This window comes from Rhinopithecus bieti, unplaced genomic scaffold (assembly GCF_001698545.2).
Source record: "Rhinopithecus bieti isolate Rb0 unplaced genomic scaffold, ASM169854v2 scaffold_6536, whole genome shotgun sequence".
In the NCBI taxonomy this organism is placed as follows: domain Eukaryota; kingdom Metazoa; phylum Chordata; class Mammalia; order Primates; family Cercopithecidae; genus Rhinopithecus; species Rhinopithecus bieti.
This window is the reverse complement of record NW_016805524.1, coordinates 1,732,851-1,749,987: the sequence shown is the minus strand read 5'-3', so window position 1 is coordinate 1,749,987 and position 17,137 is coordinate 1,732,851. Positions and strand designations below refer to the sequence as shown.

At 36.5% G+C, this 17,137-nt stretch overlaps 1 protein-coding gene across 1 annotated transcript in view; it reads left to right on the top strand.

Moving 5' to 3' along the window:
• The first annotated feature begins 10,103 nt into the window (after positions 1-10,103).
• Positions 10,104-17,137, top strand: part of XKR9 (XK related 9) — a 48,582-nt gene continuing 41,548 nt past the window's right edge. The window contains 3 exon segments of the mRNA XM_017872730.1: positions 10,104-10,323; positions 10,326-10,343; positions 10,346-10,502. Of these exon segments, the coding sequence (XP_017728219.1) occupies positions 10,233-10,323; positions 10,326-10,343; positions 10,346-10,502 (266 nt within the window). The 5' untranslated portion in view covers positions 10,104-10,232.

Here is a 17,137-nt window from a genome sequence, read left to right as displayed (position 1 = left end):
GCTTCACGGGTTTGTGTCCTAGACAGGCGAGTGGATCCAAGTGGGCGAGAGAAATTTTAATCTGGAAGAGTCTTGTGATGGGGCACACAGGTTTGGTAACTGTTCGTTATTCAGTAATAAATCCCAGGAAGGATTGCCAGTCAGACTTTTAGGCAGTGGCTGTGTGTGTGTGTGTATGTGTGTAGTAGTGGTAGCCTGTTCATCTTTTTTTTTTTTTTTTTTTTTTTTTTGAGACGGAGTCTCGCTCTGCCGCCCAGGCTGGAGTGCAGTGGCGCTGTTTTGGCTCACTGCGAGCTCCGTCTCCCGGGTTCACGCCATTCTCCTGCCTCAGCCTCCTGAGTAGCTGGGACTACAGGCACCTGCCACCACGCCCAGCTAATTTTTTGTATTTTTAGTAGAGATGGGGTTTCAGTGTGTTAGCCAGGATGGTCTCGATCTCCTGACCTCAGGTGATCCACCCGCCTCGGCCTCCCAAAGTGCTGGGATTAGAGGTGTGAGCCACCATGCCTGGCCATCCTGTTCATCTTTTATAATAAATACTGGTAAGACATATTTACTTAGTACTTCCTACTGTGCCTAAGTGCTTTCTACAAACATCCCACTTAACTCCTTTAATCCTCAAAACATTATTAAGAGGTGGACACTATTTTTGTTACAAGTGATAAACGGGAATTGGGCGGCTGCCCAGGTGATAGATTCTGCGTGTGCAGCCTTGCTCCTACCTGCCTCGTACTAACACTTGACCCCCTCTGTGAGATTCAAGGAGCATGCCTCTGCCTCCCAGTATTACCCGCCTGCCCAGAGAGCTAGGCTGGTCTTGTGGAGCTGTTTTATGTCCAAGATGGCAGGGACTCATTTTGTAACAAGTTGGTTTCTAATCAGCCAAGTATTAACTATCCAGTGTTAACTACCGCTTCCCATTAAAAAAGTTGAGTTATAAATTACCTAAAAGAAAATACACAGATCCTGTAGTCAGTTCATCGAGTTCATTCTCCTACATCAGGCATTTCAATCTGTCAGTATGTATTTACTATAGCCACCAATTAATGGCTATTCAGGCAGGAAGCTATGCACATCTTCCCTTTTTAAGAACTCTGCTGAAAAGTCCTCCTGAGAATCGGGGCACACCCATTCTTTTATCCTTTAGCTTAATTAATTTCCTTACTTAACTTATTTATTTACAGGGTCTGGCTTTCACCCAGGCTGTAGTGCAGTGGCACTATCATAGCTCACTGTAACCTTGAACTCTTGAACTCAAGCGATTCAGGTGATCCTCCTGCTTTGGTCTCCCAAAGCACTAGGATTACAGGCTTGAGCCACCATGCCTGGCTGAAATAAACTTTTTAGCTCCCACATATGAATGAGAATATGTGGTATTTGTCTTTCTATGCTTGGATTATTTCACTTAGCATAGTAACCTCTAGTTCTATCCATGTTGCTGCAAATGACATGATTTCATTATTTTTTATGGCTAAATAGTATTTTATTATGTGTATATATCACATTATTCATTTGTTTGTTGATGGACTTTTAGGTTGATTTCATATCTTTCCTATGGTGAATAATGCTGCGATAAACATGCAGGTGCAGTTCTCCCTTTGATATACATATAGTAGTGGGATTGCTAGATGATATGATAGTTCTATTTGTGTGTGTGTGTGTGTGTGTGTATTTTATAAATCTCTGTACTGTTTTCCATAGCGGTTGTACTAATTTACATTCCCACCAACTGTGTATGAGAGTTCCTTTTTCTCTACATCCTCTCCAGCATTTGTTATTGTCTTTTTAATAACAGCTATTCTAACTGGCGTAAGATGATATCTCATTATGGTTTTGATTTGCATTTCCCTGATGATTAGTGATGTTGAGCATTTTTTTCATATATTTGTTGGCCATTTGTATGTCTTCTTTTGAGAATTGTCTATTCATGTTCTTTACCCTCTTTTTGATGGGATTATTTGTGTTTAGTCGAGTTGTTTGAGTTTCTTGTATATTCTGGATATTAGTCCTTTGTCAGATGAATAGTTTGCAGATACTTTCTTCTGTTCAGCAGATGTCTCTGCACCCTGTTCATTGTTTCCTTTGCTGTGCAGAAGCTTTTTCATTTAATAGAGTCAAATTTGTCTGTTTTTATTTTAGTTGTATGTGCTTTCGAGGTCTTAGCCACAAAATCTTTGCCTGAACCAATGTCCTTATGTATTTTACCTATATTTTCTTCTAGTAGTTTTATAGTTTAAGGTCTTACGTTTAATCCTTCTTGAGTTGGCTTTTGCGTATGTTGAGAGACAGGGTCCAGTTTCTTTAGCTTTTTTTAAAAATTAAACTTTCACCTGCACTTTCCTTTTGGATTCCATTTAATCAATTGCCAAGCTCCTCATTTGGCAGATGAAGAAATAGGCCAAATGATTTAAAAGTAAGGCAACTTGCATAGGGTCATACCAGGAGATACTAGAAGAAGAGTACAAATAGAGGGTAGATAGTAGCTATGTTTTAGATGAGATAAAATTGAGGTAATTGTGGTATATCCAGATGAAGAAACCTATAGACAGGTAGATACATTTTTTGGTTGGGTACAGTGGCTCACGCCTGTAATCCCAGCACTTTCAGAGGCTGAGGCAGAAGGATCACTTGAGGTCAGGAGTTCGAGACCAGCCTGACCAACATGGCAAAACCCTGTCTCTGCTAAAAATACAAAAATTAGCTGGGCATGGTGGCAGGTACCTGCAATCCCAGCTGCTTGGGAGACTGAGGCAGGAGAATCACTTGAACCCAGGAGGCGGAGGTTGCAGTGAGCTGAGATCGCAGCACTGCATTCCAGCCTGGGCGACAGAGACTTTGTCTCAAAAAAAAAAAAAAAAAAACAAAAGATACAAAGTTAAGTCTTTGTGAATATGTTTAGAAATGTGACTTGAAGTTTAAGTTCCTCTCCAAGAAATCAGATCAAAGATTTTTTACGTTCTGTTCAGTCACATTTACAATAGTTTATTATCTACTTACAACATGCAAAGTAATGTTGTAGACGTATTGAGGGCATGTTAAAAATGAATAAGATAGTCTTTGCTTTCTAGAGGGTCATAACCATGAAGGAGATACTTTTAAAGTATATGTGGGTTCAGGTATGGTGGCTCATGCCTGTAATCCTAGCACTGTTGGGAGGCTGAGTCTGGAGGAGTACTTGGGCCCACGAGTTCGAGGTTATAGTGAGCTATGATTGTGCCACTGTACTCCAGCCTGAGTGATGGAACAAGACCTTGTCTCTTAAAAAAAAGCATATATGGGTAAATACTAGAAGAGATGTACAGCTGAAGTAATGAGATTGCAAGGAGAAAGGCGAGAAACATATTTATTGGGATGATCTGGGAAAGCATAAAGATGGTGAGTTTTGAGCTGATTCTTAAAGGATTGACAGAATTTCGTCAGATAGATGGCAGTTATTCTAGACAGCAGAAAATAACCTTGAGCAAAGGCTTGGAAATAGAAGGAAAGCAGCGCTTATTTGGGAATACAGACCAACAATCATATGCTCTTGGGGGCATACGATTTGAGAATGTATAAGGTTGAAAAGTAGGTAGGGCTAAGTTAATGATACTTTGTTAGAGTACTTCAAATTTAAGAACCTCCTTTTCAAACATGACATGTTATCCATTTGGATATGTTATGAGGCAAATTGTATTTTCTAGACTTATTTGACAAATACAGTGAAAGCTTGGAACCTAGTCAGCCCATGAAAGGACCTATGCTATTTCTTCCCCTCAATGAGATAGTTATAAAAGGGTGTACTGAATTCATAATGACACAGACTCTTATCACTAGATTAGAAAATGCCACATGTGACTAACAGGTGATTTCAGTTTCATTTTAGTATTGAATCTTAAAGGTTTACACATCCTTTAATTATACTTGTTTTTAGTGAAGAAGAAGTAAAACATTCACAAGATGAAGATTTTTCCAGAAGGGACTTTGAATCAAAGATGGCTTTTATATTTGACAAGCAAGTCTGTATTTTATATGTGTTAAATTTGGTTGACAAGGGAAAGTTTCCTAGTTTTAATTTCTTTAAATAGCTGCCTTATCTCAGATAGTTGTACAGTGGGCAAAAGTTGTGTATTTTGACTGGCAACCAGGTAGCCACATAGCTAGGTTGATATTTGGAATTGGATTGAAACTGTCTGTATTAAACCATTCTTGCATTGCTGTAAAGCAATGCTTGAGACTAGGTAATTTATAAGAAAAGAGGGCCAGGTGCAGTGGCCCATGGCTGTAACCACAGCACTTTGGGAGGCCAGCGTGGGTGGGTCACTTGAGGTCAGGAGTTCGAAATCAGCCTGCCCAATATGGCAAAACCCTATCTCTAATAAAAATACAAAAATTAGCCAGGTGTGGTAGAGTGTGCCTATAGTCCCAGCTAGTTGGGGAGGCTGAAGCAGGAGAATCACTTGAACCCATTGTCTTTGATATTAGCACTTGACTCCTTTTTAGTTATGCAAGTATCTTTAGCAAGTGGTTGCTCTACAGCTTGCTTGGAGTCCTCTTCTGAAGAAGCTTTTTCTTTCTTTTTTTACCTAACCAGGCTGCACATTTTTCACACTTTTATGCTCTGCTTCCTGTTTAAATATAAATTCAAATTTTAAGTCATTTCCTTGCTCCCACATCTGGGCATAGGTTGTTAGAAGGAGCCAGTCCACATCACGAATGCTTTGCTACTTAGAAATTTCTTCTGCCAGATACCCTAAATCATCACTCTGAAGTTCAAACTTCCATAGATCTCTAGGGCACAAATACAATCCAACCACGCTTTTTGCTGAGGCATAACGTGGGTGATCTTTGCTTCACTTCTGAATAAGTTCTTCATTTCCATCTGAGACATCAGCAGCCTGGACTTGACTGTCCATATCATTATCGACATTTGGCTCACAACTTTTAACCAGTCTCTAAGAAGGTCCAAACTTTCCCTCATCTTCCCACCTTCCTCTGAGTCTTACGAACTCTTTCAGTCTCTGCCTATTACTCTGTTCCAACACTGTTTCCATGTTTTCAGGTATCTTTATACCACAACTTTACTACTGGTGCCAATTTTCTGTGTTAGGCCATTCTTGCACTGCTGTAAAGAAATACCTGAGACTGGGTAATTTATAAGAAAAGAAGTTTAATTGGCTTATGGTTCTTCAGGCTGTACAGGAAGCAAAATGCCAGAATCTGCTTTTGGGGAGGCCTCAGGAAGCTTACAATCATGGCAGAAGGTGAAGAGGGAGCAGGTGTCTCACATGGTGAGAGCAGGAGCAAGAAAGAGAGTAGTGGGGGAGACGCAACGCTTTACAACAACCAAATCTCACTCACTATCATGAGGACAGCACCAAACCATGAGGGATCCACCCCTATGACCCAAAACCTCCCACCAGGCCCCACCTCCAACATGGGGGATTACAATTCAACATGAGATTTGGTAGGGACATATATTCAGACTGTATCATTGTCCTATTAAGTCAGTAAGTATAGGAAGTCCCCTATGAAGCCAAACTTTGTAGGTGGCATTATTTTACCTAAAGTGGTACCGGAATAGTGATCAACCATAGAGATAGAGATGAACTATTCTTAATACAAGTTATACAACTGTGGTTATTGAAAGACCTGCAGGCTCTCTTTATCAGATCTGCTATATGTATTAGCTTGCTGTGTAGGTTTCCTTCTACTTGGTGTTATGTTCTGTCTGACTAAATTAGGAATATGGATCTTACCATATTAGATTAATCTATTGCATCTAATGTTCTGCCAGTAACAGTTTCTGTTTCTTGGAAATTATTCTTTCCATCTTGTAAAAGTTGACTCAAAACTGCTAGTGTTGGCCAGGTATGGAACCTGTGGTGATAGTCCCAGCTACTCAGGAGGCTAAGGTGGGTGTATCATTTGAGCACAGGAGTTCAAGACCAGCCTGGGTAATATAGAGAGACCCTGTCTCTTAAAACAAGCAAACAAACAAACAAACCAACAAACAACCCAAACCTGCTACTACATTTTTGTTACTCATGCCAGGTGAAGGAAACTCTCTTTATGGGTTGAGAGATTAAGAAATGCACGTATGGAATACTGAAGTATTATAGTCTGTAATTTTAAGGAAATTATCTACATTTAAAATCACTTAAAGCAAAATTTTAGCTTAACTATTGTGTTTTAGTCAACTTTTATTCTTTTGAACATGTTCTCAGACTATAAAGTTTTGCTGAGAAGAGGCAGTGGAAAATAAGTTAAAGAAAAAGAAAATTAACAAAAAACCTTTTTTTTGTTTTGTTTTGTGACAGGGTCTCACTTTGTTGCCAGACTAGAGTGCAGTGATGCTGTGTCAGTTCACTGCAACCCCCACTTCTTGGGCTAAAATGATCCTCCCACCTCAGCCTCCCAAGTAGCTGACACTACAGGAACACACTACCATGCTTGGCTAATTTTTGTATTTTTTTTTTTTTTTTTTTTTAGAGGCGGGGTTTTACCATGTTGCCCAGCCTGGTCTTGAACTCCTGGACTCAAGTGATCCTCCTGGCTCAGCCTCCCAAAGTGCTGAGATTACAAGCATGAGCTACTGCACCTGGCCAAGATTTTTGTTTAGAAAGGCTTAGATCACATCATTTGCAATTCTAACTATATTCCCCTCTCCCTTTAATTTCACTACAGAAAAGAATAATATACGATAATAATAATAATAATAGTAATAATAATGTGTAGTCTATCTCAAATCTATGGGCTGCTATGCCTAAGTGTTATACTCACACAACTATAAATGTTTTCTGTTTTCTTTTCAGATACCGTGTAAAAGTATATTGTGGGTAGGACCTAAGCATTGGAGGCAAACAGATTTTACTCATTAGAGATAACTCACCTAAATACCGAACACCTCTATGCCTCAGTTTTCTGGTTTGCAAAATAGAGTCAATAATACTGTTTTCAAAGGGATTTGTGAGGATTAAATGAAATAATTTATGCCAAAAAACTTCACTTTTAGTAAACACCTAGCGGTAGTAGCTATTATTACTACCATCTGTTCTTTTATATATGCAATTTTTTTCTTAGTATAAAGCTTAGGAAATTATGTTTTGAAGAATGATATTAGAACAGGATTTGTATACACATTAAACATATCCAATAGAACCATGCTGAGGAATTTCTGACAATATTTTATGAAACTTATTTTTGGAGGATTCAAAATCTAGTGCATTAGACTTTTGAACTAGCTGTTCCTTCAAGCTGGAAAGCTTTTCCATCTCATATTCACATGGCCAATTTCACTACTCAGATGCCACCTTCTCAGTGAGTCCTGCCCTGACCAGTCTAATTAATGTCGCAGCCCATGATATGCACATCTCTACTGTAATTGCTGATCTTCCTTACTATGCTTTTTTTTCCATAGCACTTACCACCTTCTAATATAATATTTGATTTATTTATTCATTATTTTTATTGTTAATTGACTATATTTCAAATTTTAGGTTTAAAAATGATACATAATGTAAATATTTTTGAGGTGCATGTGATAATTTAATACATTAATATAATTTATAAAGATCAAATCATTGTAATTGAGATACTCCTCAATTATCTTTCTGTGCTAGGATATAAGTTCCACAGGGGCAGGAATACTTGTCTCTCATCACTTGATATATCCAGAAGAGCCTAAAACAGCACATGGTAGGTTCTAAGTAAATATTTAATTAGTTCAATTGAGCAGAACCTCCCAATTAACCTCATCTTCCTAAACCCCATGTATATGTTGGCTTGAGGTCTTTCATTTTAACATAAGAAACCTACTGCAGGGAAATTCATGGCCCACTAGATTTTAAAAACTCAATTTTAAACTGTTTTTTTTTTTTTTTTTCTGTCCTGTTGGTCACAATGTTCTTGACAGGAGAAGCAGTGATCATAACTGTTGCTTTATTCTGTGAGAAGAATGAAATACCTTTTAATATTATTCTGAAGACTTTTAAAGTAAATACTTGTAAGTGATAAAATGATGAGAACACAGTAAATATTAGTTTGTGTGTGTATTTTTTAGTAAACATTCACCTTGGTGTGTTTAAAGTAATAAATATTTTTTGTAGAAATATAGTGTGTTAATTGGTCTGGCTGCCATAGCAGAATACCACAGACTTGTTAGCTTAAACAATAGAAATTTATTTTTTGACAGTTCTGGACACTGGAAGTCCAAGATCAATGTGCCAGCAGGGTTGGTTTCTGGTGAAGTTCTCTCTCCTTGGGTTACATATGGCTGCCTACTTGTGTCCTCACGTGGCCTTTTCTCTGGTGTTGCTTCCTCTTCTTGTAAGAACACCAGTCCTGTTGCATCAGGGCCTCAGAGCTCATTTCTCCCTCCTTACCTTTGAGATCATACCATAGTACTTTTTCACAAAACATTATATGATGTAAAGTCAGAGATTGCAAACTCATATGCTTACAGAGGCCAGGCAAGGGGTCAGCAAGGTCATAATGATAACTTAGCATTTATTGAGCCCTAACTGTGTGCCAAGTACTTTTCTAGGGGTTTGTTTATATGTATTACATGTATTATATTTCTTGACCTTCACAACAACCCTATAAGGTATATACCATTATTCTCTCCACATTTTAGATGAAGAAAATAAGGTATAAGGCTGAAAAGAACACATTCAAGGACACACAGCTAGTAGGTAACTGTATTAACATTGAAATCCAGCTGTTGAAATGCCTGAAATGGGCCAGATGACTACTGTGATGAACAGGAGAGAGCATGCCCCATCTAAAGGGGCAGCCCTTGCTCATGAAGGAGTAATCTAGTATAGAGGATCTTTCTGTTTTTTTGATAGCAGTTAAACATTTGCATTTTTTGTGAAATGTTGGCAATTAATTAGGAAAACAAACCAAAAAACCACCAATGAGTCAGACAAATCTTGTATACAGATTGCATTCATTCAGACTGTTTATAAAATAGTGATAATAGTAGAATCTACATTTTAAGTGATAGAATAATTAAATTGGGGCGTTTTATATACAACATTTTGCTCAGTGCTTGGCACATAGTGGTAAGTAAATGTTAACTTTTATTAGTAGCATAAACATTTTCTCCAGTCATTGAGATTCTGCGTAAGTATCATTTACTATTGTTTTTATTTAAAAAAATTATATACCTAGCAACATCAGTACAGGTCTGTTGTTAAAAAAAAATGAAAAAAATATAGCAATATAGAGAGAAAACAACTGAAGTTGCATGTGCTTCCTTCTCTCAACCCTCTTCCTCTCTCCATATATAATTAAAAACCATAAATAGTGTACAGTATTTATCTTTCTGGGATTTGCTTTTTTCACTTAAAACATCTTGAAGATCTTCCAAAGTGAGTTCATACAAAGCTGCTTTACTCTTTTTAAAAGCTGCATGGTGTATCCTTTAGTATGGATGTATCTGTTGAACTAGGCCTCTCAATTGTCATTTAGGTAGTTTTCAGTATTTCGCTCTTATAAAAAAGGCTCTGCAAAGATTATCTTTTGCACATTTTGAATATTTCCCTAGGATAGAATCCTAGATGGAATTGCTGGGCCAAAAGCATATTAAGAATTGTTACAACTATTGCACCTTTGTTACATATATTTTAGTAGTTTTGTAATATTCTGTTTTATGAATCTACCTTTATTTACTTTAGCATTTCCCTATGTTGAAATATTTAGGTTGTTTCCAATTTGCCACTATAAATAGTCATGTGATAAATATCTTTGTGGGTAGGTCATATTTTCAAAAGATAAATAGTCTGAGAGGAAGTTATCAACTATCAAGTATATTTTTGAGACTTTCCCAAAGTTGTTACAAGAACTGTATTTACTGGCAATATGTTATTTTAGAAAAGTAGAGCTTTGATGAAATCATTGCCAAGCATTTTAATATTATACTTAAGATATTTTGGAACTTAAATATCTGTTTTATTTTAGGTCTTGTCATCTGTAATGAAGATCATTGTGAACACAGAAGATTGATTACATAGCTTGTAACATTCGGGAGCGCATAAGATTGGAGATTTAGAAAAGAAAGTCAAAATTAGTCACTTTTGGTGTTAGTGTTCCCATTTCATGAATATCTATTATTTATTCTTTCTTCTAAATAGATTTAGGGAGTAGAAATTAAAATTCAATGCTATACCAAAGGATATACTAATATTTGTTTGGCTTTTTTTCTCTTTTGTGAGGGAGAAAAAAGTAGATAACAAAAGCTATAGTCATTCATAATGAAATATACTAAACAGAATTTTATGATGTCAGTTCTTGGCATTATAATCTACATAACTGATTTAATTGTGGACATATGGGTATCTGTCAGATTTTCCATGAAGGACAGTATGTTTTAGTGTTTTAGCATTAAGCTTTATGCTTTTTGGAACACTTGTGGTTCAGTGTTTCAGTTATTCTTGGTTCAAGGCTGATTTAAAGAAAGCAGGCCAAGAAAGTCAGCATTGTTTTCTTCTACTTCATTGCTTGCAAGGAGGAATTTTTACAAGGTAAGCATACATGTTTAATCATTACCACTGTTTTTCTTTTATCCAAACAGAAGCTACCTTTATGTATCTGGATAGTCAAATGTACAAAGATCCCTTATTTGCAAATAAGTGAGGAGCAAAGGTTACTTGCTCCTCACTATTGTGCTTATGTAAGTCATTGCCATACTGTCAGAATTTTCCAGGTTCATTAATAAAAATGTTTAAATTTATCTAATTAGGTTACTTTTTCTGATATGAACTCAGTTTTCACGAGAAGGAAAAAGACATTTCTGTGTCGTACAGAACTTTTATCTTCTCTGTATATTCTAAGTCTGATTGTGTAAATATGACATTTCACTTGTAACTGAGAGAGTACTCACTTTTTCATACTTATCATTGATTTAACTAAATGAAATTTTTGCTGCAATAATGCAGTAGCTATGTGGTTAGCTAGGTACAGAGTCATAGAACTAAAGCAGCCTTAAGAATCATCTTGTTATAGGTAGAGAAACTAGACTCTAAATAGGCCCTCAGAATTCCATGATTCTCTGTATATTTCATTTTATATGACCTCTCCATTATTCCTTTAAGTGATTCTACTTTTGATTCTGTCCTGTCAAAAAGCAACAAATTCATGACCCTTAGTTGAATGTATTAAAAAAATTCCAGGCTTTTCTTATATTAATTAATGGGAATAATGTCATTGTATATATGTGGAGACTTATAATTTTCAAAGTATCTTCACATATTTTGCCTTTTGAAACTGTAGTTATTATGTTTTAATAAGTAAAAGAAACAGAATGTGCAATGAGAAAGAAGTTTACAGGTTTTAGGAAAAGCTGGAAAGAAAGTGCTTTAGTTGTTGGTATTAGAAGTCAATTTTTGAACTGCACATTCTCAGTAAGATGCAAATGTTTAAAGAAATACAGTAAAAGTGCTGATGAACAAATACATATGTAATAGGTAAGATTAAATGAGTATTCTGTATGAGAAATATTGAGAATTATGTAGTTGTAATATTGAAGAAAGACAAAAGTTGCTTTTGCAAGGAATTTAGAAATATGGTAAATTCTCTGTTATTTGCCATTCTAATAATGGAAAATTTGCACATCTGCAGAACTATTTTCATCAGCATTCAAATTAGGACCTTAAGGTACATTGTGTTATAAATTATAAATTGTATTATAAAAGAAAGCTCAAATTGCCTTGATTTCCAGGGTCTCTTGATACACCTAGTAATTTTTGATTGAATATTACACATTGTATACAAAAGATGATAGAAGTTCCAAATGCTGCTATTTTGCTTTTTCTCTGGTAGGCATTTAGACTAAGGTTCAGTCTGCTTTTGGTTTGCAGTCTCTAGGGAACTGAGAGTATGGTGTGGTCATCGCACCTCCTCAAGTCCTGAACGCTGATTTTTATCTTGGCACCACAAGACTACCAGAAAGCCTGTTTTGCTTTTTCAAGACTTTCTGCTTAGCTTTTAGCCTCTATGGTGTAGTTTCAAAATTTGGCACATATGTTGGGGGAAAAATTGATTGAGTTGAGGTCCCTCAGTAACAGACCTCTAAAACCTAGCTTAAACATCTTGAAGATCTTCTGGAGTGAGTTCATACAAAGCTGCTTTACTTTTTTTAAAGGCTGCATGGTGTATCCTTTAGTATGGATGTACCATAATCTATTGAACTAGGCCTCTCTTCTTGCCTAACAACAGCCCTTTGCTTGGGCAAAATCCAGGTTTTCAACCTCTTGTTCTGAGTAGTAGAATCAGCAAGTATTTCCAAGCAATAAGCATTTGTAGATATATCAGCCCAGTTTATAGTTTCTCTAGTTGCTTTGGCAGGAGCATTGGTCTGTTCCAATATACTGGATCCTCCCTAGAAGTATAGTGCATAATGTGTGGTCTTAAATTGTTCTGAGTATAAAGTAAAACAAAACCTTTGCTGTTAACATTGATAATTTAAAAACCTCAAAACACTAGAATTCGATTTGCTATGCTCCCAACTAATATATTTATATTCTTGTCATTTTAATGCCTGTTGTTAATCCCACTAGATGATATTATTATGTATTTTTCTACTTTATGTAGTTAAATTCTACTAAATTTTATTTATGTTTACCCATATATTTACTATTCTCTTTTTTATTTCTTCTTGAATCTCAGGACTTCTACCTAGAATTACTTTTCCTTTCTTTTCTTTCTTTTTTTTTTTTTTGAGACAGGGCCTTGTTCTCTCACCCAGGCTGACCTGCAGTGGCGCCTTCCTGGCTCTTTGCAGCCTCCGCCTCCTGGGTTCAAGAGATTCTCTTGCATCAGCTTCCCGAGTAACTGGGATTACAGGCATGCGCCATGACACTTGGTTAATTTTTGTATTTTTAGTAGAAATGGGGTTTCGTCATGTTGGCCAGGCTGGTCTCGAACTCCTGACCTCAAGTGATCCACCCACCTCTGCCTCCCAAAGTGTTGGGATTATAGGCATGAGCCACTACGTTCGGCCCTAGAATGAATTTACTTCTGCTTTCCCGAGGTCTGCCTTTTAGAATTTCATCTATTGAGGGGCTGTTGGTGACATCATCTCTCAATTTTTGGTTGCTTGAAAATATCTTTATTTCATTATCTTTCTTGAGAGATATTTTAGTGGCTATAGAATTCTAGATGAGTAGTTATTTTCTCTCTGCATATTATATTTGATTGTTTGTTGGATTCTATTGTTGCTCTGGAGGAGTTAGATTTTAGTCTCATTGCTGCTCTTTTGAAAGTGTTTTGTCTTCCTCCTCTGGCTGCTCTTAAGATTTTTCTCTTTATCTGTGGGTTTCTGCAGTTTAATTACATGTTTAGATGTAGATTTTATTTATCTTGCTTAGGATTTGTTGGTCTTCTTGATTCTGTGGATTATTATCTTCTATTAATTCTATACAATTGTCAGCCATTATCTTTTTAAACATTTTCTTTACTATGTTTTGTGTTTCTTTCCCTTCTGGGATGCCAATCAAACATAACTATTAAATGTTAGATTTTAAAAATTCTTATTTTTTAACTCTCTCTGATACATTCTGTGGAATGTTATAATCCAAATTCCTCTCTCTCATTCCTTATATCATTGCTGTCATTCATTTCACTTATAGTAAGTATACATAAGTATATAAATATATACACACAAGCATACATAATCAAATATATTGTCATATTATTTTGAACTGTTATCTGGATCAGTTAAAATTAAGATCAATTAAATGTAAGAATTATATTTAAATAATTTAAAATTAGATCAATTAAAATCAGAAAATAAGTTTTGTTTATCTTCAATTATTCCTTCTTCAGTGCTCTTCCTTTCTTTATATATTTTAATAGATCCAAGTTTCTGACCTGTAACATTTTCCTTTTCTTTGAAGAATCTATTTTAACATTTCTTGCAAGGCAAGTCTACTGGCAACAAGTTTCCCCAGTGTTTGTGGAAATCTTTATTCTTCACTTTCGAAGTATAATTTCACAGGGTACAGAATTCAGAGTGGTGTTTTCTTTCTTCTTTTTTTTCCTCTCAACACTTTAAGTATTTCACTCCATTTTTTTTTAAATTTTATTTTTTATTTTTTATTTTTTTAGACAGAATCTCACTCTGTTGCTCAGGCTGGAGTGCTGCAGTGGTACGGTCACAGATAACTGCAACCTCTAACTCCCTGGGCTCAGGTGATCCTCCCACTTCAGCCCCACAAGTAGCTGGGACTACAGGTGTGTGCCACCACACCGAGCTAATTTTTATATATATTTTTTGGTAGAGACAGAGTTCTTTTTTCTAGATGGATTCTTGCTCTGTTGCCCAGGCTGGAGTGCCGTGGGCGATCTTGGCTCACTGCAACCTCCGCCTCCTGGGTTCAAGCAATTCTCCTTTCTTAGCCTCCTCAGTAGCTGGGACTATAGGCATGTGCCACCACGCCTGGCTACTTTTTGTATGTTTTGTAGAGACAGGGTTTCACCATGTTGCCCAGGCTGGTTTTGAACTCTTAGGCTCAAGTGATCCGTCTCCTTCGGCCTCTCAAATCCATTCTCTTCTTGCTTGAATGGTTTCTGAGGAGAAAGTGCATGTAATTTTTACCTTTACTCCTTTAGGTGTTTTTTCCTCTTTGGCTTCTTTTAAAAATTTTTTTCAGTTTTAATTATTATGGGTACATAATAGGTGTATGTATTTATGGAGTACATGTAATGTTTTGATACAGACATACACAATATGTGATAATCACATAAGGGTAATTGGGGTATTTATCACCTCAAGTATTCATTTTTTTTTTGTGTTAGGGACATTCCAATTTCACTGTTAGTTATTTAAAAATATACAGTAAATTATCATTGACTTTAGTCACCCTGTTGTGTTATCAAATGCTAGAGCCTATTCATTCTAACTACATTTTTGCACCCATTAACCGTCCCTACTTCTATCTGACTCCCTGCTACCCTTCCCAGACTCTGGTAACTATTATTCTACTCTTTAACTCCATGAGTTTGTTTCAATTTTTAGCTCCCATGTATGAGTGAGAACATGTGAAATTTGTCTTTCTGTGCCTGGCCTGGCTTTTTTCACTTAATATAATGTTCTCCAGTTTCATCCACGTTGTTGCAAATGAAAATGACAGGATTTCTTTCTTTCCTCTCTCTTTCTTTATTTATTTTAAAATAGAGACAGGGTCATCATAGCTCATTATAACCTTGAACTCCTGGGCTCAGGTGATCCTCCCATCTCAGCAACCTGAGTTGCTAGCATCACAGGCATGTGCCATCAGGTCTGGCTAGTTTTTAATTTTTTTGTACAGATGGGGTCTTAGTATATTGCCCAGGCTGGTCTCGAACTCCTGGCCTCAAGTAGTCTTCCTGCCTTGGCCTCCCAAAGTGCTGGGATTACAAGCATGAGCCACTGTGCCCAGTTCAGTTCAAAATATTTTTTAGCTTCCTTGTGATTTTGTCTTTTACTCAAGGGTTAGACTAATAAATGTTTTTTCAAATATTTGGGTCTTTTGTGGTTATTTTAATGTTGATTTTTAATTTAATTCTTTTGTGTTCAGATAACATACTCTTATGTTTTCAGTCTTCTGAAATTTATTCAGACTTGTTTTATTGTCTAACATATGGTTCATCTTTATGAATGTTTCATGTACATTTGAAACATATGTGTTTCTGCAGTTATTCTGGTATTCTATAAATGAAATTTAGTAAGTGTAGTTGATAGTGCCATTCAGACATTGTAGAGTTTTACTGATATTATGCTTAGTTGTTATAAGTGTTGGGGAAACTGGGTAACCATTTAGAAGGAAACAAAATATGTAAATTTTATTTGGCGATAATAGTTTTCACACAAAGGTCAGTCTTAGGCTATGCCCTACCATGGCACATGATCTAGAAAAGAGGTCTCTTCTGTGGAGATGAAATCTTCATTCTGTGGAAGTGGTGGTGAAATCTTCAGAAGTATATTAGTAGAAACATAGAGGTAGACACTGGGAGAAATGTGCAATGTTGTATGTGTCTTTGGCATGTCACAGTTTTTGATGTGACAAAATATGGGTTCTAATTCTTCCAAGCCAGGAGAAAGTTTGAAAGGATAATCTGCAAGAGTTCTCATCACCCATCCAAACCACAAGGGCAATAAACGAATTTTTCTCTGTATGGCATATGAATACACAGACCATAGATTTTTTTTTTTTTTTGAAATGGAGTCTTGCTCTGTTATCCAGGCTGGAATGCAGTGGTGCAATCTCGGCTTACTGCAAGCTCCACCTCCCGTGTTCACGCCATTCTCCTGCCTCAGCCTCCTGAGTAGCTGGGACTACAGGCGCCCGCCACCACGCCTGGCTAATTTTTTTGTATTTTTAGTAGAGATGGAGTTTCATCATGTTAGCCAGGATGGTCTCGATCTCCTGACTTTGTGATCCGCCTGCCTCAGCCTCCCAAAGTGCTGGGATTACAGGCATGAGCCACTGCTCCCGGTCTTTTTTTTTTTTGAAATTGATTGGAAAAAAAGGAAACAATAGCCAGTATATGCAGCATGAGAACAGTAAAAACTTTGTTAACTTATAAAGTTGGTATACTTTAAGATAGCATGTTGTACTTCTAGGTAGGATACCAGATAGCAGGATAAATTTCTAATGAATCAAATATTAGTGTAAAACACTATGAAAGAAAACATCGGAGAAATCCTTTATAACTTTGAAATGGGGAAAGCCTTTGTAACCATGACTCAAAATCCAGAAGATATTAACAATTGTAGATTTGACTATAAAAATGCATGCTAATAAACAAAAGCAAAAATCCCAACACACACACAACAAAAGCATAACAAAGAAAAACAACATTAACAGGGAAGAATAATTGTAAACTTATAACAGTAAAAGGGCTAGTCCTCTGATATTTAAAGAACTTCTGGAAATCAAAAAGTAAAAGACCATCTACCCAACAGAAAAATGGGAAGAGAAAAGGATAGTTCATAGAAAAGGAAATACAAATGGGCCTTAAGTTGTTTAAAAGATGCTAAGCCTCATTCATGAAAATTTCAATTAAAACTACATTGAGGGGTGGAGCAAGATGGCCGAATAGGAACAGCTCCAGTCTCCAACTCCCAGCGCGAGCGACACAGAAGACCAGTGATTTCTGCATTTTCAACTGAGGTACA